General features: G+C 43.7%; 1 protein-coding gene across 4 annotated transcripts in view; it reads right to left on the bottom strand.

The window, feature by feature from the left end:
• Window positions 1–21695, bottom strand: part of CAPN3 (calpain 3) — a 140424-nt gene that overhangs the window by 26762 nt on the left and 91967 nt on the right. For 3 of the 4 annotated variants that reach the window (XM_088471193.1, XM_088471194.1, XM_088471195.1), the window contains 2 exons: window positions 21225–21338; window positions 1748–1822 (listed from right to left, as the gene is read on the bottom strand). In XM_088471193.1, coding sequence (XP_088327319.1) covers window positions 1748–1822; window positions 21225–21338 — 189 coding nt within the window. The remainder of the gene's footprint in view (window positions 1–1747; window positions 1823–21224; window positions 21339–21695) is intronic. The other variant, XM_088471196.1, reaches the window with a different exon arrangement.

Below are 21695 nucleotides of genomic sequence, written 5' to 3'. Positions count from 1 at the left end.
AAAAAATGTAAATTATACTTGTTATATACTGAGACACCCATTTTTCTGTTCTCAAAGACACCCCTGAAGAAGTCACGAATGACAAAATGCATTGGGTGACACCATTTGTCGCTTACAGTGTTTCGAACTGGTCGACATCAGAACCTTACCCCTATGGGGAACTATAGGGCAAACAGGAAAGGAGATTCCGCACAGAACCAGATATAGATAAATATTTATTAACCAACTATCCTACATCTCTGAGTATATCATATCTAGTGGTGTTGGTGGTGCTCCCAAAGCACAAAAATTAACACAGAACAACAACAAACAAGAATAAGAAAGGCTAATGTGCGCCCCAGCAAATAGCCTTTCTTTTTATTGTTTGTTGTCCCAATCGGGAACTAACAAGAGTAAAATCTGTACCTCACAAGGGTGATGTTAATTCTGTATTATGTGAAAATGTTTTATACAGTAAGTTCTTTTGCTTTTAATGCAAGGATAAACCTGCGCTCTGCAGGTAAGGGGTTATACTTGCCAAGGTGCCCTCCAGAGCAACTAGTACTCCAATAAAGTATATTGAAGAGGTGGCACTCCAAGGCTTTCAAATGTGTGTGTCGCCTCTTCATCATACTATAATGATGAAGACGCATTAGTATTTAATATAATTTTTTTTATTTGTGATTATGTCCAGATATGTATATTTCTTAATTTTACCACTACTATCCGGAATATGCAATATAATGGTTTACACGGAACCATTGGAACCATGGAAGCATCACTAGTCATTTGGAATTGGATGGGGTAGTTTAGAGGTACCTTCTGCTTGCACAATTATTTCATGTTGCAACTCAAACATTTTAAGCATTTCGTGTGGCACATGGGGGAAAAAGCACCGGTCTCTGTTTGTATTTCAGATTCGAAATTGCTCAGGCTTCTACTATTTACAGTGCCTTAATATGAGCCTCTAAAGGGAATAAAGTGTTCTCTAATTGGCAGCCAATTATAAGATTTAAAGCAGTGCTTCAGCACTGAAGTCCCAATGGCTACTCCATGCAGCAATTTTATTTGGGACTCAACAGTTTGTCCTACAGGCCTGCGTAAAACCCGTGTGTGGGAATACCAATTAGAAGCCTCAATCTCTGTGATATCACAGTGTCCTCCCACACCCACCACTTTCTGCAGGCATTTAATGCTGTGAGAAGAATTAAGTCCCAGGCTATCTGGGAATACAGATTAAAGACCTGATTCAGAGATGGATGCTATAGCACAGCCGCTGCAATGTAGTACGCAGCGCCTGTGCTAAAATATGCAAAAGCCGCAGGTGGCGACTTAAGTAAAAAGCCGCCCACTGCTGGCTTCTCTGATCCGCTGCAGCAACCAAAGACCCAGATTAACTGCGTGAACACCGGACATCTGAGTAACCCTCAGTCTACTCAGGATGGCTGGCATTTTACAATGCCAGGGGCCAGTGAAGCTGAGTCCAAGGACGCAGCCACTGGCTTTGGCACGCATAGAAAACGAGCAGACACTCCCGTTTTCTGGAACACTCCCTGACACCGCTTCCTAAATGCCGGCAGCATGTCATGTCAAACAGCTCTGCACATGCACAGTGCGGCTCCAGCATATGCGCAAATCTGTAAACATCTGAGATTTCCGTAAATATTGAATTTATGTAAATTTCTGAATTAGGCCCTAAATAAAGGTAAAAAAAATTGCCTAAGGCATTGTGATGTGCATGAGACATACGATATTATCTGTTACTTACATCCCCTGCAATTTGCTTAAAGATGTTCATGAATTGCTTCTCTTCTTCAGTCTCTTTGTCAGTGTTACCAGAGGTCTGCAGAACACAACAAGGTACAGAGAAGGACGAATGGACATTAGAGGGATCATTTCTCTAAAACCTGGTAATCCCTGTCTCATATGTAACCGTTCTCTCCCCATTCCTCCATGCATTATAAAAGTCTCAAACCTTGATGTAACCCAACATATTATACACATTGTCTATAAAGGAGGTTCCTATTTATGGTGGTTTATGTGGGTCCTCCTGTGAAATACTCTTTTGTGCTACCAGTCCAAATACTTATGATTTAAAAATTGGACATATGTATAATGTGCTACCAACCTCATGGGAGCTGCGGCTGCTATCAGAAGTGGAGGGACCATGGCAGACATCACAGATATCTGCTGCTATCCCTCCATAGGACATCTTGGGGATACTTCATATTTGACGGCATCCCCCAAAAACAGGTGTTTTCGGGGAATTTGCTGCAAATAATTAATGATAATTAGGACACTTAGTGTTCAAAATACCTGTGTGACACTAGCTTAAGTCAGAATTTAGTTGTAAAAAAATCTTATATTTTATCAATAGCAAGTTGGATAAATGATCTTCATATTGTATAGATGAGTATTCCTACATCAGTTTTATAGTAGCTTCCTCCCCCCCCTCACTGTCCATGTCACATTCAGCTCTGTCATCACAAAAGATCAATGATCTACTTTATACAATACTTGAGGCAGGGCCGTAACTAGCGTGGTGTGACATGTGCCACCACACAGGGTACCGCACGGCAGGGGTCGCTGCTTGGGCTTGTTATTTTCTTTTTTTTTAATCCCTGGCATCTCCTGACTGCTCCTATCACCTCCTTGGCCAACCACCCTCCATCTAGCCACCTCCCCAAGCACCTTCAGTCACATCCTCTTTTATTTAACACACACATTTCAAAATACTGTCATACCCGGGACTCAAACCTATGACCTCTCAGTTGTTACGAGCACACCTTAAGTACCTTTGCCAGTGAGTTCAGCTGTCTGGCACAGGGTACATATATACGGATCTCCCCGCCAGTGATATTTGCTACACTACAAGCAGCACTCTTTCTGTACCATTAGTCAGTGATCTACATTGCTCCAGGCTTGTGCATGGCGCTTTCCTACATCTATAGCTGGTGAGTTATACTGCATAATTATTAGGGATGTGCGCCGGACCATTTTTGCCGAATTTGGATTTGGTTCTAATTTGTCGTCCGGCTTTGGATTTGGATTTGCCAAACTGCGGTGACTGGCTTTGGATTTGGATTTTTTTACAAAAATTTACAAAAAAAAGCTAAAAAAACATAAATTGGTCTTTTTTTTTCTTCCTAGAGTATTATTAACCTCAATAACATTAATTTCCAGTCAATTTAGACCACCTCACAGCTTATAATATTGTTTTCAACATTATTGGCCAAAGGTTGCAGTGAGCTGACTGGTTACTAAGCGACAAAGCAGCGGCACAACGACACAGACACCACAGTATAAAGCACATCTATGACACATTGCCACACAGCAGTGGCAGAAATGAAAAGTAGTGCACGCACCCAGTGGGGTACGGCCAGCAGAGTCACAGTACTTGTTTACATAGTGGGCCACGGCCCAAGGAGTCACAGTGCACAATCTTATTCACATTACACCGCACATAGGGCCTGATTCACATTACACCATAAAGTAGTGTCTCTTATTTATGTTACGACACACAGTAGTGCCCCTTTTACACAATGCCCACTGTAGTGCCCCTTTTACACAATGCCCACAGTAGTGCCCCTTTTACACAATTCCCACAGTAGTGGTGTCCCTTACACAATGCCCCCAGCAGTGGTGCCCCCTATGCAGTCCCCTTAGTAGTAGGGTCCCCTATGCAGTGCCCCCAGTAGAATGCCCTCCAGTAGTATGCCCCCCCAGTAGTATGCCCCCCATTAGCAGGCCCCCCAGTAGTATGCCCTCCCAGTAGTATGCCCCCCATTAGCAGCTGCCCCAGTAGTAGGCCACCACGTAGTATGGCCCCCCCAGTAGTAGGCCCCCCGGTAGCAGACCCCTCAGTAGTATGCCCCCCCAGTAGCAGACCCCCCCAGTAGCAGGCTCCCCCCAGTAGTATGGCCCCCCCGGCACCCCCAGTAGCAGACCCTCCCCCCAGTAGCACCCCCGGCCCTTACACAAGTAAAAAAAAAAAAAAACTTACCTGAATCCCCGCTCCCGCGCCGTCCGCTCCGCATCCACGCGCTGAGGAGGGAGCCGGAAGACGGAGCTCCTGAGTGAGCTCCAGCCGGCTCCCTCCGTGCATCAGCCAATGAGAGTCTGTGTGACTCTCATTGGCTGCTGTAACAAACACACAGCTGCCGCTGGCGGCTGTGTGTTTGTTCTGTGTAGGGCAGACCACTATCACAGCGGTCTGCCCTACACAATAGGAGCCCTGATGTCGGATTCTCTAGTGAGAATCCGATATCAGGCGGTCGCTGTTCGGTCCCGAACGGGGATCCGAGTCAGGCGGTGAACACCTGAACAGGGTTCGGGTGGACTCGGATCCCCAATGTTCGGAGCGGTTCGGATTCCACAGAATCCAAACCGCTCATCTCTAATAATTATTGTGTATCATCACTGCAGCCATTCGATTCACACTGTGTAGCAGTGATACCTGGATAACAGTGGTACAACTGGATTGGTACCCCTTCATTATCATACGGGACAAATCCTCAGTCGTCATGGCCCTTCCCCATGAGGCCACACCTCTTTTTCGGGTACACATCTTATGCCCCTATTTAAAAAATGGGGAGGGGGGGAGCAATGCTCTTTCTGGCCTAGGGCACCTTAAAGTCTAGTCATGGCTCTGGCTTAAGGACTCATGTCTATACTCATCCTACTAATAACACTCAACTCATGCACACCTTCACTCATTTGGCCTCCATTACCATTTGAAATGCTATGCTATAGTGTCAGCGGCTGTGACACTGTAACGTAGCGTTTCGCATGCAGATACACTAGCAGTGGCACACAGACTATATATAGACATGCTGCATATCATTTTAATTAGCAGAAGCTGCTTGTGTCTTTCACATTCGCATCGCTGTGCGAATAAGACCCATTTGAAGGGAAAAAGTTGCATGAAAAGACACCAGGCGCTACAGAGTTACACCATGCTCAAGCGTTATGTGTAACGTGACTTGTAGCGCACGGAGGATAGATGTACATGAACACATCTTTATACAGACTTATCGTTGGGCCACTTGATGTGTGTTCCCTGACCTCACAACAGGGAGGGCATTTGAATTTGTCCGCCCAATTGAGCTGTCAGTCACCGGCGGTCTCTACAGCAAGTGTATGGGCGGTCAGTCGGCTGTCCGCCCATACACACAGCCCGGTCCACTGATAGATCTGAAGATATTTGCTGTGCTGCAGATCAGATGTGATGTCTGTGAACTACGTCATTCACAGATATATCAGGGGTATATATCGCCGTCGCAGTCCCGTTATATCGGCCGTTAACTGATCGGCCGATATATCGCCCAGTGTGTACCCAGCTACAATACCCAGGCAGACAAAACACTTTCAAACTAGGGATGTGCAGGCTCGGATAGGTTCGAGTTTGCACGTTGAGTTCGGATTTTTCCCTCCAAAAAAACGGAACTCAGAAAGAGGCAAAACGTCATCTTGCATGGACGAACATCATCATTCCTGGACAAAATTCCTCTTCTAAAACTCACTTCTAAAAACTCTCACTTTAGTAACTTAACCCCCCTGATGTCAGCTACATACAATATAGAGGAGTGATGGGACCTAATACATATGTGCTCTCTAACCTTCAAGAGAGCCACACATTAATTTAATTAATTTAAAAAAGATTAAGGGTAATCAAAAAAAGGCGCCAATCCATAATAATATAGCCGCAGCCATTTTTGTTGTAGAATGTCCTTCTCTGTTAGCGAAGATTGTAGGATAAAATTTACAATATACTCGGCTACTCTCCTGGAATTTCTGGGAGCCTCTCGATTTTGGGGGAGAACTCCGAGATCCTGGGAAAACAGTCAAGTATCCCAAATGCCACCCACTACTGCTGTGAACTGGGCAGTGGCTGATCTGGTGAGGCGATGCGCCCCCTCCCCAAACACATTCCTCCAGCCGACTACAGCCGTGCCAGCTCTAGCAGAGCACCTATGTGTGGGCACTTCAGGGCAGGGAGAGCGCAGGACTGGAACTGGACAGGACATGGGTGTGATGAGTGACGCAATGCGCTATTTTCCTGTGACAATGATGCTACATATCAGCATTATGTCACAGGACAGGGCACAATGATGTGATTATCAGTTGTGGGAGGAAAAGTGAGCAAGTACTGTGATTTACTGTGAAAAGAACAGGGAAATAACTAAAACATAACTAAATCTAAACTAAACATAACTAAAAGTAAATTAAACAGGGTGTGTCATGACTAGTCGACATTCAGAAGACCGACAGTCAGAATGTTGACAAGTTCTCAATGTCTATAGTTAGAATGTCAACATGTGCATTAGGTCAGCACCCAAAATGTCAACATACAAGTAGGTTTACATGGTTAAAAAGCTGACACATTCATAATGTTGTCGTTCAACATGTCGACATCAGAATGTTGACACTTTGTTTTGCTTATTTTAGCCTAACTCTAAAAATCATTAAAAAAAATTATGAATGTCTACACTCTGGTGTTGACATGTTAAATCCCGACATTTTGAATGTGTCAACATTTTAACCATGCAGACCTAATTGTATAAAACACGAAACCCTCAATGCGCTATTAACAATACAGAATATCGAAATACTGTATAGATGAAAAAGTAACTCCTCCTAAACGATTCTGCCCAGTAATGGATCTACATAAGAAACCTAAAACAATGGAACAGGAAATTGATAGTGCAGTAATTCAATACACATGATTGGTGAAAGTTGAGGTGAGTATTATGCGTACTTAAAAGGAGAATTTGTGAAGTTTATCTGAATTAAATGAAGCTTATGGTGTAGTCCTCTCAGAATTCCAATTCAAGGGTGACAAAGCCCAATAATAATAATAAAAAAACTTGACAGAACGCATATAAATAAGACAGAGTGGTTCACCTAGTTCCTGATCGTGAATGTCCAATAGACAATTGGAACCATGGTTTAAAGTCTCCCTTGGTGAGAAAAACAGGATCAACCAGCGCATTTCGTTTTGGGAACAAAGGAGCTCATTCAGGCCCGCTCGCTAGATGTAGTCGCTCACACCCTGCGTATGCAAATACACGCCCAGCAAGGCTGGCGATTGCACGGCAAGGCATTAGCACACCCAGAATTGTCGTGGCATGCGATCACTTTGTGTATGCAGACGCCCACCAGCCATTCATAAGACGCCCACTTGCGCACATCATCTCCTGGAAGTGCTTGAAACCATTGATACATCGAGCACCATCGGATGCGAACGCAGCACTTGAGGTTGACCATACCCTGCCGCAAGGACTGTGATCACTTCAGTGTGTATTTCAACCAGGTGACGTGTACAATGACGCTGTCTGATAATTATGTGTATGGTAATAAAAAATATGCTCTCTGTTTTTTGTATGGTTGTCACAAAAATGTTCTCTGTATTTTATGGCAGCTTCAAAATTGCTCTTTGTATTGTATGACAGTCTCAAAACTGCTCTTTTTGGTGTAAGACAGACTCAAAAATGTTCTCTGAAATGTAAGATGGTCTCACAAATACTCTCCATATTTTATGGTGGTCACAAAAAAAACGTGCTTTACATAGTATGGCAGTTACTGCGATGTCGTGTGTATTGTATGGCAGTCACTGTGGTGATTTGTGTACTGTATGTTGATCACTGACATGTTCTGTTTACCGCAGGGCCGGAATTAGGTTTGTGGGGCCATGTTGTAACTAATTTGTGGGGGCCGCCTCCAATAAAATTGACACCACAGTGCCCCCCTTGTATGCTCCACAGTGACCCCCAATAAGCCCCACAGTGCCTCTGTTTGCTAAACAGTAATATCATCACCACCCTGGCCCCCCGCATTCTCTCCTCCCGTGGAATGTCAGGTTCCATGGACTTTAAACTTTACAGCTCTTCTGTGTTCTGCATTCACAATGCATATAGCACAGAGCAGCTCCCGAGTGAGTCCCCACATAAGCGTCACAGACATGATTTGGCATATGACGCTAATGAGGGGACTCTGAGCCGCTCTGCACTGTATGCACTCACTGTGCATGCAGACATTGAGCCATGGCAGCCCCTTATTACAGGATCAGACCAACCCATGTGAGGACCATGTGTGTGAGGACACCTGGGTGACCACCCCTGTCACCCCCCTCCCCTGTAATCCGGCCCTGGTTGACCATAAGACGATCCTGGGTTCTGGCTGTATTTATGTTATACTGTTTCATGTGTGTGCGTGTATTAATGTACTGTCAGGTACAATTATTGATTTAATTTGGATGTGAATAATGGAGTTACTTTGATATTAGGGGTGTGCACCGGCCACTGTTCGTGTTTTGTGTTTTGGTTTTGGATCTGGATCTTTCTTCGTGTTTTGGATCTGGATTGGTTTTGCTAAAACCACCCTTCCGTGTTTTGGGTTCTGGGTTTTGTGTTTTGGATCTGTATTTTTTTTAAAAAAAGAATAAAAACAGCTAAAATCAAAGAATGTGTTGTTTTTTCTGCTCCTATGCTATTATTAACCTCAATAACCTTAATTTCCACTCATTTCCAGTCTATTCTGAACACCTCACACCTCACAATAGTGTTTTTATGTCCAAAAGGCTATGCTAAGCGACACGAGTGGGCGGCACAAACACGTGGCCCATCTAGGAGTGGCACTGCAGTGGCAGACAGGATGGCAGTTTGAAAAACTAGGCCCCAAACAGTACATAATGCAAAGAAAAAAAAGAGGTGCAAGATGGAAATGTCCTTGGGCCCTCCCACCCACCCTTATGTTTTATAAACAGGACATGCACACTTTAACAAACCAATCATTTCAGCGCCAGTGTCTGCCACACGACTGTGGCTGAAATGATTGGTTCGTTTGGGCCCCCACAAAACAAGCTGGCAATTAATCTGTCCCTGCACAAACTGGCTCTACGGAGGCAAGATGTCGTCCTCATCCTCCTCATTCACCGATTCCTCACCCTCTTCAGTGTTGTGTACATCCTCATCCTCACAGAGTATTAACTCGTCCCCGCTGGAATCCACCACCACAGGTCCCTCTGTAAGTTCTCGAGGCTGGTCTCCCTGGAAGAGTTGATAATTCATTTTTATGAACATCATCTTCTCCACATTTTGTGGAAGCAACCTCCTACGCCTTTCGCTGACAAGGTTCCTGGCTGCACTAAACACTCTTTCGGAGTACACACTGGAGGGGCGGCAACTCAGGTAAAATAGAGCCAGTTTGTACAGGGGCCTCCAAATTGCCTCTTTTTCCTTTCAGTACAGGTATGGACTGTCTGACATGCCTACTTGGATGCTTGTAACCGATGTATCCTCCACCATTCTGTCAATGGTGACAGTATCATATGTAGTGACAGTAGACATGTCAGAAATTGTTGCCAGGTCCTTCAGTCCAGACCAGATGTCCAAACTTGGTCCTGCCTGCCCTGCATCACTGCCAGCGGGTTGCTTAGGATACCTACGTTTTTTCCTGGCAGCCCCAGTTGCGGGAGAAAATGAAGAAGGAGCTGTTGACATGTCACGTTCCGCTTCAGCTGACAGTGTTTTCACCAGCAGGTCTTTGCACCTCTGCAGGCTTGTGTCAGCCGGAAAGAGAGACACCACATAGGCTTTAAACCTAGGATCGAGCACGGTGGCCAAAATGTAGTGGTCTGATTTCAACAGATTGACTACCCTGGAATCCTGGCAAAGCGAATGAAGGGCTTCATCCACAAGTCCCACATGCCGAGCGGAATCGCTCCGTCTTAGCTCCTCCTTCACTTTCTCCAGCTGCTTCTGCAAAAGCCTGATGAGGGGAATGACCTGACTCAAGCTGGCAGTGTCTGAACTGACTTCACGTGTGGCAAGTTCGAAGGGCTGGAGAACCTTGCACAACACGGAAATCATTCTCCACTGCGCTTGAGTCAGGTGCATACCCCTTCCTTTGCCTATGTCATAGGTGGATGTATAGGCTTGAATGGCCTTTTGCTGCTCCTCCATCCTCTGAAGCATATAGAGGGTTGAGTTCCACCGCGTCACACCCTCTTGCTTCAGGTGATGGCGGGGCAGGTTCAAGAGTGTTTGCTGGCGCTCCAGTCTTCGGCATGCAGTCGCTGAATGGCGAAGTGGCCAGAAATTTTTCGGGCCACCCAAAGCTTCTCCTGCACACCCCTGTCGCTTTTCAGCAAATTCTGCACCACCAAGTTTATTGTGTGAGCAAAACATGGGACGTGCTGGAATTTGCCCAGATGTAATGCCCGCACAATATTGGTGGCGTTGTCAGATATCACAAATCCCCAGGAGAGTCTAAGTGGGGTAAGCCACTGGGCGATGACTTCCCTCAGTTTCTCTAAGAGGTTGTCAGCGGTGTGCATCTTACTGAAACTGGTGATACACAGCGTAGCCTGCCTTGTAACGAGCTGACGTTTCTGAGATGCTGCTACTGGTGACGCTGCTGCTGTTGCTGCGTAAGGTGATACATCTACCCAGTGGGCTGTCACAGTCATATAGTCCTTAGTCTGCCCTGATCCACTTGTCCACATGTCCGTGGTTAAGTGGACATTGGGTACAACAGCATTTTTCATCACACTGAGGACACTTTTTCTGACGTTTCTGTACAGTCTCGGTATCGCCTGCCTAGTGAAGTGGAATCTAGACGGGATTTGGAACACTACCTCCATCAATTGTCTAAATCCCACTGTACTAATGGCGGATACCGGACGCACGTCTAACACCAACATAGCAGTCAAGGTCTCAGTTATACGTTTTGCTTCAGGATGACTGCTGTCGTACTTCATCCTCCTCGCTAAGGACTGTTGGAGGGTCAATTGTTTAGTAAAAGTAGTGGTGTTCCTACTTCCTCTCTGGGATGATGAACGACTCCCAGCAGCAGCAACAGCAGCAGCGGCAGCAGGAGGTGTAGCAATGCAGGATCCTCCGGAGGAATCCCGGATAGGAGAGTCAGTCATGCCAGTGACATGGCCTGCAGGACTACTTCCGATCCTGACTAAGGAGGAAATTGACGAGGAGGGAGTTGATGGTGTGGTTTGCAGGCTCTTGGATACAACAGGACAACGGGATTTAGGTGTCCCTGGACTGCTTACGGTCTTAGCCAAAGTTTCTGAACTTGACAGTAACTTTTTATGAACGCGCTGCAGGTGCCGTATAAGGGAGGATGTTCCTAGGTGGTTAACGTCCCTACCCCTACTTATTTCACCTTTACATATGGCAAGACAGTTGTTGTCCAGATTTGGATAGAAATATTGCCAGACCAAAGAGGTGGAATGTTTGGTCTTCTGCCCAGGCATGACCGTGATGGGCTTTTTCATCCCACGGACAACAACTGTCTCCCCCGGAGCCTGATTTAAACAAACCACATCACCATCAGAATCCTCCTCGCCAACTTCCTCCTCAGCGCCAGCTACACCAGTATCCTCATCCTGTTGTACTTCAACAGTGACATCTTCAATTTGTATATCAGCAAGTGGACTGTGGGTGCTCCTTTCAGCACTTGCAGGGGGCGTGTAAATGGTGGAAAGAGCCACCTCTTCTCATCCAGTGCTGGGAAGGTCAAGCATAGCAACCGCCACCACACTTGGACTCTCCTTGGGGATTTGTGATATCTCCTTAGAACGCACAGTTCTTCGCTGTACTTTTGCCAGCTTAACTCGTTTGATTTTTTTAGTGGGAGGAGGGCTTCCATCGTCATGTGAAGCTGAACCACTAGTCATGAACATAGGGGAAGACCTTAGCCATTCCTTGCCACTCCGTGTCGTAAATGGCATATTGGCAAGTTTACGTTTCTCTTCAGATGATTTAAAAATTTTTTCAAGGTCATTTTCCTGAACTTTGTCATTTGGGATTGTATGTGCCCTCTACTATGACATTGGGCATCGGCCTTGGCAGACGACGTTGATGGCATGTTATCGTCTATGTCATGACTAGTGGCAGCAGCTTCAGCACTAGGAGGAAGTGGTTCTTGATCTTTCCCTATTTTATTTTTATCGGAGAAAGTTTGGTCCTCCATTTAAGTTATATTGATATATACGTGCGGCTAAGGCGCACACAAACACAGAAAATAATTTTTTATTTTTGTTGGAGACTAGTGCACTTTGTGGGTTACACCACGCTTTAAGAAATGAGCCAGCCGGCCCTTTACTTATGGGACACAGGCGCACCCTTGGCGCTGCTCCTTTGTTGATGCACGTGCAGCCACAGTGCACACAATTCACAAACACAGAAAATATTTTTTTATTTTGTTTGGAGTGTACTTTGGGGGTTACAGCACCCTTTAACGGTCAAGCCAGCCGGCCCTTTACTTATGACACAGGCGCACGCTTGGCACTACTTTGTTGATGCACGTGCGGCTACTGCGCACACAGGGCCTGATTCTGAGCCACTCGTAAGCGGCCGCTCGTTCGCTCCGAGCGATGTTTGCCCAACTGCGCATGCGTACGGATCGTTATACGCATGCGCGAACCAGTCAGTGCGGCCGAAATTCATCTGCTCGCAAAATAGCGAATGCCTGATAATTTGAGTGACAGAAAGAGGCGTATGTGGGTGGTAACAGGGGAAGGTGCTTGAAAACGGGGAGTGGAGAGCCGATCGCAGGTGTGCTTAAAGGTCAAAACGGGCGTTTTATGGGTGTGCATAATTAAAACAGCAGCGTCATTGACCACGTCACTGGGTTATTTTATAGCCAGAACTGCTCGCAAAATTGTGGTAGCAAAAACCAACCACAAGAATAGCGAGCAGCTCATACCCTGGTCGATGTACTCGATTAATCTAATAAATAGCGGACATGACGTAGGATGCGAGTGGCCAGGGGGCGTAGTTTCACTAAAAACGACCGCAAGTTTTGTTCGCTTGTTCAGACCTAAAGGCGTGAACAGACCGCAAACAGCGAACGGTTCATTTGAATGGCCACCCCTATTTTCAGGACGAGCGAGCGCTAATTGCGTCCGGCTCTGAATCAGGCCCACAATTCACAAACACAGAAAATATTTTTTAATTTTGTTTGGAGTGTACTTTGGGGGTTACAGCACCCTTTAACGGACAAGCCAGCTGGCCCTTTATTTATGGGACACAGGCGCACGCTTGGCACTGCTCCTTTGTTGATGCACGTGCAGCCACAGTGCACACAATTCACAAACACAGAAAAAATATATATTTTTTTGCACTTGGGGGGAGCACCCCTGACGGACAGAGCACCCCCTGGACAACACTACAGCACCCCTTTAGGACTGGGACACTGCACAGGACTTTGGAGTGGACACAGCCCCTATGGAGAACTGACTGCACAACACAGTCCAGCCAGCCCCTATGGACTTTGAAGGAGTGGACACAGCCCCTATGGACAACAGCAGCACAGCGCAGCACAGCACTACACTGCACTGCACTACGCTACACTACACAGCCCAGCCCTAACTCCCACCCTCCCTCTTCACTGTCCACAGCCGAGTGAAAAAATGGCACAGACACAGGTACCTTATATAGGATCCAAAACCCGCGAGACCCTGAAGGCGGGATGACGATGTTTTGCCTCGATTTCAGATCAGAGTCAGGCGAGAAAAGTCGAGCCTGACTCGGAACGGCCTCGGATCGGGGGGGCTCGGGGGGGTTCGGATTTCAGAAATCCGAACCCGCTCACCCCTATTTGATATTTGAATTTTGAAACACATGAACGTTGGTCAACTATTTTTCCAACCTCAAAAGCTGGCTACGCCTCTGATCCCTCTTCCTTTAAAAGAGTGAAAACACCTTTTGTAAGTACTGTAGCTCTTCACCCCATTATTACCATTTAGTAACTGCAATCAGAGACTTTGAGCCAAATGTACTGTAATAGGATGAGGGTTTTGCAGTAAACTCTCATACTTTTCAATCTAAAATGTGATTTCTGTAGTGGCCTCGGACGCCTGGACAATCAAGTAGCAGCAACTAAGCAATCAAAAAAAACTGGTTCTACCCTTAAAACCTAATAAAATGCATATAACAACAGGTATTGAAAACTCTGATGCGCTAGTGTCACACAACAGTGGGAATATGATAATTGATCAACTTCCCTTATAAGTCAAACAGTTAAATTAAAAGTATAATCTTAACCTTAGGCACTACCCTACAGGGGTAAACTAAGTTTAGAGAAAGATCAAGTAACAAAATGTGTGCAACCTCCAAGTGGTGCTAAAAACTCACATACAAGTAAAATAAAAACATTACTTTTTCTCGCAGATTTGCTTTTTCAAGCGGAGTTTTCAACATGCAAATAAATGAATGCACAATATAGCGTAATATTGTCATCAATTAAAACAGATTTAATTCATATAGGCCTGTGATTGGCCAACATATAGAAACATATAAATAGTATCAAGTAACAAAAAGAGAAAAGCCAATAACATGGGGTCACCAATGGCTTGCTTACCGGAATCAAGAAGTTTGTGGGTGTTGTATGTGCACCGCTGGCAATCCGGATAATACCAACACGGTGTCTCACAAGCAAAAAGTTTTCGGTCAGCAAGTCCCTTGGCCCCTCGCGATGGTAATGATAGTCCTGCAGTCCTTTACGCGTTTCAAGCTCATATGCTCTTTGTCAGAAGTATGCAGAATATCAAAAAATGTGGACTTAAATACCCTAAGACAGGAAGTGAATCCTGTGTCTCCCGACCGGAAGTCAACGCGACCGAAAGTCCCACGGCCCGCCACTTCCAGTTCGCGATCCTCATTACAATCTCTATATATAGATCCTTCCAATACTCGGGTCCTTGTTGAGGCGTCCTCCCATAAAGCCATGGGTCGGGGACACCTCCCTGCTTCCAACTAGTCCCACTACGCTCGGTCTCAATAGCGAGAACCGGAAGTAGTCACAATGTCATCATCAGGTACAGGTTGTGACCGGAAGTAGGTGTCCAGTTGTCAAGGAGATTGCGTTTGTTATTCTTCCCCAGTCACAGTAAACAGCTTTTCTCTATATAGGTTCCATGTATTAAAATATAGGGGATACAAAATATTAAATAAATAATAGAATATAGACTGAACTATCGTATGGATAGAGAATGAATATGATATGGATAAAATATGCATAATAAACTAAAAAGAAAGGCATATAGAGGGAAGGCATGTATTCTTTAAAAAACATATGTGATAAAAACATATCTTATTCAAGACACATACAAGTGACAAGCAAGTGTCTAAAAAGCATCGACACAAAGGATAATCATCATAAAATAAGGCATGTGCAAAAAAGACTATTTTTTGTTTTTATAAAATGGAGGAATATGAAATATGTGTCAAATGAACCTTTTGAGTTCAAAATCCTTGTTTAACCTTTCTGGTATCAGGGTCTTGAGATTGTAGATCCATTTAATTCCGTAGTTTGCCAGTTTGGTCTCTAGATCCCTATCTTTCCAGGTAGACTTCACAAGTTGTATCCCCATCAAGTTTGTGATACTTCCAGGAGAACAATTGTACAATCTTTTGAAATGTTCTGATAGGGAATGGGTCTCTATCCCCTCTCTAATATTCCTTAGATGTTCATTCATCCGTGTTTTTAATGCTCTTGACGTATGTCCAATGTAGAAAAGTCCACATGAACATTCAGTCAGGTAAATCACATTGGTGGTGTCTGCAGACACCATATACATCTCCTCATTCCAACTTAATTTCCTTTATCTTGGTTAAAGTGTATAGGTACATAGATGATGTACTTTTCTTTTCGCAAGGTTCCTTGGAAAATTTCAACTAATTCTGTGCAGATCTCAATTCCATTCAGTTAAATTTGAAGTTTATGTTCCATGTTGATAAAAATACCTGCAATTTCCTGGACTTGAATTTATATATAGAAAACAACCAACTGCACACCAAGTGCTATAAAAAACCGACGGATACGAATAGCTCCATCAATTGAGATAGTGAACATCTTAAAAGGTGGCTTGATGGAGTTCCAAAAAGCCAATTTATCTGAGTAAAAAGAAATTGCAGTAACCCAGTGGTTTGTAAGGAACAAATGGACATAATGGAAAACAATTTTTTAGCAAGCAGATATGAGAAGAATCAAATCAATCAAACCAAAGAGGAGATCAATTTTTAAAGCCTAAAGAAACTAAAGATTCAAAGAAAGGGAGCTATTGGTCTTTTATTACTAAATATGGGAGCCATTTTAAAGAGGTAGAATGAGTTTGTAGATGACCTTGGCATGTTTTAAAGAAGGATCCTTTTTAAAAAGTATTCTCCCAGAGAAACCTTCTTTTATTTACCGTAGGACGGACAATTTAAAGAGGAACTTGTATGTAGCACTTTAGACTTTCAAACCATTAATCCCATCCGCTCCAAAGGTTTCCACTGCTGCAGTTCATGCAACATGTGTATGAATGTTTCCAAATCCTGTTCTAAAGTCACACAATTTTCAAGGGGAAGCAAATCCTTTACAATATTTGATTTCATCACCTGCCACACCACCAATGTGAATTACCTGACTGAATGTTCATGTGGACTTTTCTACACTGGAATAGAATATTAGAAAGGGAATGGAGACCCATTTCCTGTCAGAACATTTCAACAGATTGCACAATTGTTCTCCTGGAAGGATCACAAACTTTATGGGGATACAACATGTGCAGTCTACCTTGAAAGATAGGGATGTAGACAAAAAACTGGCAAAATACGAAATGAAATGGATCTACAATCTCAAGACCCTGATACCAGAAGGGTTAAACAAGGATTTTGAACTCGAATGGTTAATTTGACATATATTTCATATTCCTCTGTTTTATAAAAAAAAAAAATTATATACATTTTTCTATTTATATATCCTGTTCTATACATTCTTTTTTGCACATGACTTATTTTATGATCAAGTTAAATGTTAAGTTTTATGCCACAACCTGGTCGCATAATCTATGGTGTCAGCCTATATCACCTTTGTGAAACAGAAGTAATAAAAATTATGAAAACCCAATAGCGCTATTGACAAGAAAGGTATGAATGACGTTCTACAAAGAAAAGAATATCAGACCCACTAGCCAGTCTTGCTACGACTGAGGGGAAGTGAAGTATTTTCTTCCGTCATGTGTGAATTTTTCATCTCTTTCTTGTCACTAGCGCGATTGGGTTTTCATCATTTTTCATCATTTTTATTACTTATTTTATGATGTTTAGCCTTTGTGTCGATGCTTTTTAGACACCTGCTTGTCACTTGTATGTGTCTTGAATAAGATATGTTTTTAACACATATATGTCTTTTAAAGTTACATGCCTTCCCTCTATACGCCTTTATTTTTAGATTTTATATATTTTATCCATATCATATTAATTATTTAGCCATACGATAGTTCAGTCTATATTCTATTATTTATTTTATATTTTGTATCCCCTATATTTTAATATATGGAACCTATATGGAGAAAAGCAGTTTCCTGTGACTGGGGAAGAAGAAAAACGCAATCTCCTTGACAACTGGACACCTACTTCCGGTCACATCCTGTACCGGATGTTGACATCGTGACTACTTCCGTTTCTTGCTATTGAGACCGAGCGTAGTGGGACTAGTTGGAAGCAGGGAGGTGTCCCTGACCATGGCTGTATGGGAGGACGCCTCAACAAGGACCCGAGTATTGGAAGGATCTATATATAGAGATTGTAATGAGGATCGCGGGCTGTGGGACTTCCGGTCGCGTCGACTTCCGGTCGGGAGACACAGGATTCACTTCCTGTCTTAGGGTATTTAAGTCCACATTTTTTGATATTCTGCATACTTTTGACAAAGAGCATATGAGCTCGAAACGCGTAAAGGACTGCAGGACTATCATTACCATCGCGAGGGGCCAAGGGACTTGCTGACCGAAAACTTCTTGCATGTGGGACACCGTGTTGGTATTATCCGGATTGCCAGCGGTGCACATACAACACCCACAAACTTCTTGATTCCGGTACGTAAGCCTACGGTGACCCCATGTTATTGGCTTTTCTCTTTTTGTTAGTTGATGCTATTTATATGTTGGCCAATCACAGGCCTATATGAATTAAATCTGTTTTAATTGATGACAATATTACGCTATATTGTGCATTATTTTATTTGCATGTTGAAAACTCCACTTGAAAACCTAAATCTGCAAGAAATAAGTAATATGTTCTTTTTATTTTACTTGTATGTGAGTTTTTAGCGCCACCTGGAGGTTGTGCACATTTTGTTACTTGATCTTTAGGGCTGCTTTATAGATCTGAGCTAAGGGAGCAGTACCTATTAAGTTTAGAGAAAATTAAAGTTTATGGAAAAAATTCAGGGGATGGAATCCATACGGCTCCTATGGAATGTCTGCTATAGTATATAGCCATATTACACCATATAAAACCAAATTGAAAGGTCATTGTTAAAATATGCAAATTTAGTACATTTAAAAGACAGAAAAATACATAACTTTTTAAAAGTGCTGCGGTTCAATATCCAGGATAAAATACATTCAATGATCCTCTATAAATAAATAAATAAATAAAAGTTGGCAGGTGGTTGCTTTACGAGATCCAAGAGGTAAACATGCGGGGTATAAAAAAGGATGATTATTGATCCGGAATCCTCATCTCCATCCTCAATGCCCTTCTGCACTTGGTATGGCAGCCTAGACCAGCGCCTCCTCTCCTACCAACGCGTTTCGGGACCACCGGTCCCTTTATCAAGGCATAGAGGCTCTATGTGCTGCTCCTTCCTTAAATAACAGCGCCAATATGGTCATTTCCTGAAAGCCGGAAGTTGCAACGGGTTTCAGGAGTGGCTTCTCCCTTCCTCAAGGTAGTGTGCACACTACCTTGAAGAAGGGAGAAGCCACTACCGAAACGCATTGGTAACGTGTGACAGGACTACTTACCATAAGGAATTGTCCAGAGGGGACCCTAGTAGGGATCTGTATAGAGGTAATCCGGAAACCTCCAACTTTACTTTTACGGGCCCTTTTTAGAGGGACTTCTGGTAATTCCCCACCTATTATCTAGTTTTATGCACTAGTGTATTGTGTATGTTGCCAAAATACACCATTTTATTCACCTATTTGCAGAAATACATTTTTGTTAAAATACTACACTATGTTTGTGGCATTGCTTTTGTTTTGCATGTAATGGATTATCGCCACCTGCGAAAGATCCATCTACATATAAGACTAACTGTTTGACTTATAAGGGAAGTATGTGTTATGTGACACTAGCGCATCATAGTTCTCACATTTTTTAAACTTGGCCAATGTAATAGAGTCGAGAACATGCAAACTCGAATATTTTTAGAATGAAAAAATTCTCAATATTTATGTTTTCCCATTTTGAAGATAAAACTCGACCAATGTGAGAGGTTACTGCTAAACTCTCACCCTATTACATTTGGCATTTTGTCTTTCAGTTTCACTTTATTTTCTTCTATCAACAAAGAATAAGAGCTGGAGCCAAGGGACATAAATCAGGAATGAGCTGGGGGTCACAGGCAGAAGTACCAAGAAAGGTGGGGGGGGTACGGGTAGTACTTAGCCATGCCCAGGCCAGATGGAGGGGCCAGGAGGTGGCCCAGGTCAGCTACTGCCACTGTATAGCAGCGTAGTGGCACATAGGTCAGTGAGAGAGAGGATACTGCTGCCTGTCTCTCAATGTTGGATGTGCCTCTGCGGGCTGCTGAGCTGCTATACAGTGGTAGTGGGCATACAGGCGATTGCCGGTTCCAGGAGGGAGAGGGGGGGGGGGAATACCTGTAATGTGCTGAGTGTGCGGCGGCACATATACTATACATATATTTATTTAATTTTGCAGTGGGGGCATGGACATACCTTCTGGAATTGGCCATGCCATCCCCAGTACACAGGCCCATTGGAGCTCTTGACGGCTCTGGCCATGGGTGAATGCCCTGAAGGTCGAATGTGGCCCATCATTTGGTATTATCTAAAAGTACCCTGGCTGCTCTTGTCAAACGTGCGTGCTAGGGAAGCATAACTATACCCCTCGGATGATGCAGCGATGCCCACATTGGCGCACATTAATTTGAAAGCATCTGATGGAGCATTGTCACACCCTCACATATAAGTGGTGCCCAGTCGATCTGTTGACAGCCCTGAAAGTAGCACGGGAACTGGACCAATGTCAACAAGGAGGTGCAAGCTGTCTAACAACTTTATTGCAGGATGGATTGACAGTTAATTTGTACTTGGTAAGCTCCCTTGTTCTTGGTGAGGTGGGAAACTTCTCAAGACATGAGATCTTAGACCATATTCTATGGCCAATATAATTGCTATATATTTGTAAATTTCAAACTTGCCTATACATATATGTGCTGTAGCTGGCTGAGCTGTGGTACCCTGTACTATTAACACTCTAACCAACTGGCTAAGGGTGTACTACCCTGTCCCCACCTCATCTCCTGTTCCTCTCTGTATCACAGTTTTAAATGATAAAAGCAATTCAATAAAAAAATAATAAAAAAGTTACCCCACAAAAAAGGTTTTAGGTATGATCAGCATGGTAACGCACTTACAAATAAATTAATATTCAAGACTTCTTTAAAACTGTACAACGCACGCATACTTTACAGATGAATTATTATTCTGTTCAATACTGAAACCTGTAAATATTTTAGGTCTCAGATGCAGAATTTTGCTTGTTTCATCATTCAGGTCTCTCATAACCCTTTTCCACCGCCACAAAAACCCGGGTTATTGCTGTGTCACACTGGGTCGCGGCTCAGCGGAAAAGGCTCCTAGGCAAAATCTCAGGTCTTCTGACCCAGCATTTCTTCCCGGGTCTCAGAGTTTTACGCAGGTAAACTCCGAGTAAGGCTCAGTGGACCCAGGTCCCATTCGCAGCATAGGAAGAGCCGCATTCATGGGGCTGCAAGATGATGTCATCTGCACGCGCCAGCAGAGGTAAGTACCGGCAATATCCCGGATCCAGCCTGTGATGGAATGGGGTTCAAGCTGCTGTGACATGGCTTGAAACCCGTCTTCAGAGTCCCGGGCTGGAACCGGGATTTTGGTGGAAAAGTGATATTACTGAATATGTTGCAGGTACTGTAAAATGTACCACAGACCATGCATTTTGTAGAGTGCCTGGGTTCTACTGTATACTTTGCCTGTACATTTCAGGTGCAGTGAAAAATAGTATGAGATGTGCAATGTTATAAAGATGAGCCTGTGATGAGAGGATTAGATTTTTGGTGTTGTAACAAGTAGACACCAACTAAGAGCAGATGCTCTGTCACACATCCTAATCACTACGCAGTCTTGCCCAGCAATGGCAAAGTATGAGAATGACAGAAGGCACAATGACCTTATCTTTTCTCTCTTTTTCATCCGCTCTCTTTTTTTTCTTCTCGTCGTCAGACACTTCATCCACACTCAACTCCTTATTGCTGTTAGATCTGTCCGATACAAAGATGATTGGCTGAAAGGGGGAGGAGGAGAAGGGTAAGAGGGAGAGAGAGGGACTGGTTACAAAATGAGAGAGTGTAATGTGCCTGATGTTTTGTAACAGTGTTCATGTATAAACTGGGTGCGGGACATGTTTCAGGAATAATTTCATTCAAAACTCGCTCTACTCTGAACATAGTCACGCAATGGCCTCCTGTCTGAAAGGTGAGACATTTTTTTTAAATAAAAGAATAAAAATATCTGTATATTATAGAATTCTCTGTGTTTATTACTATAAATGTACTGGCTTGGATGTCATTTTTTAAAAATTGTATACATTTCAATATGTTTTAGCTAAGGGCAGAAAAAAAACATATTTCCTAATTGTGGG

The sequence above is a fragment of the Taudactylus pleione genome, unplaced genomic scaffold, assembly GCF_031769625.1.
Source record: "Taudactylus pleione unplaced genomic scaffold, aTauple2 ptg000113l, whole genome shotgun sequence".
In the NCBI taxonomy this organism is placed as follows: domain Eukaryota; kingdom Metazoa; phylum Chordata; class Amphibia; order Anura; family Myobatrachidae; genus Taudactylus; species Taudactylus pleione.
This window is presented reverse-complemented; position numbering and strand designations above follow the sequence as displayed.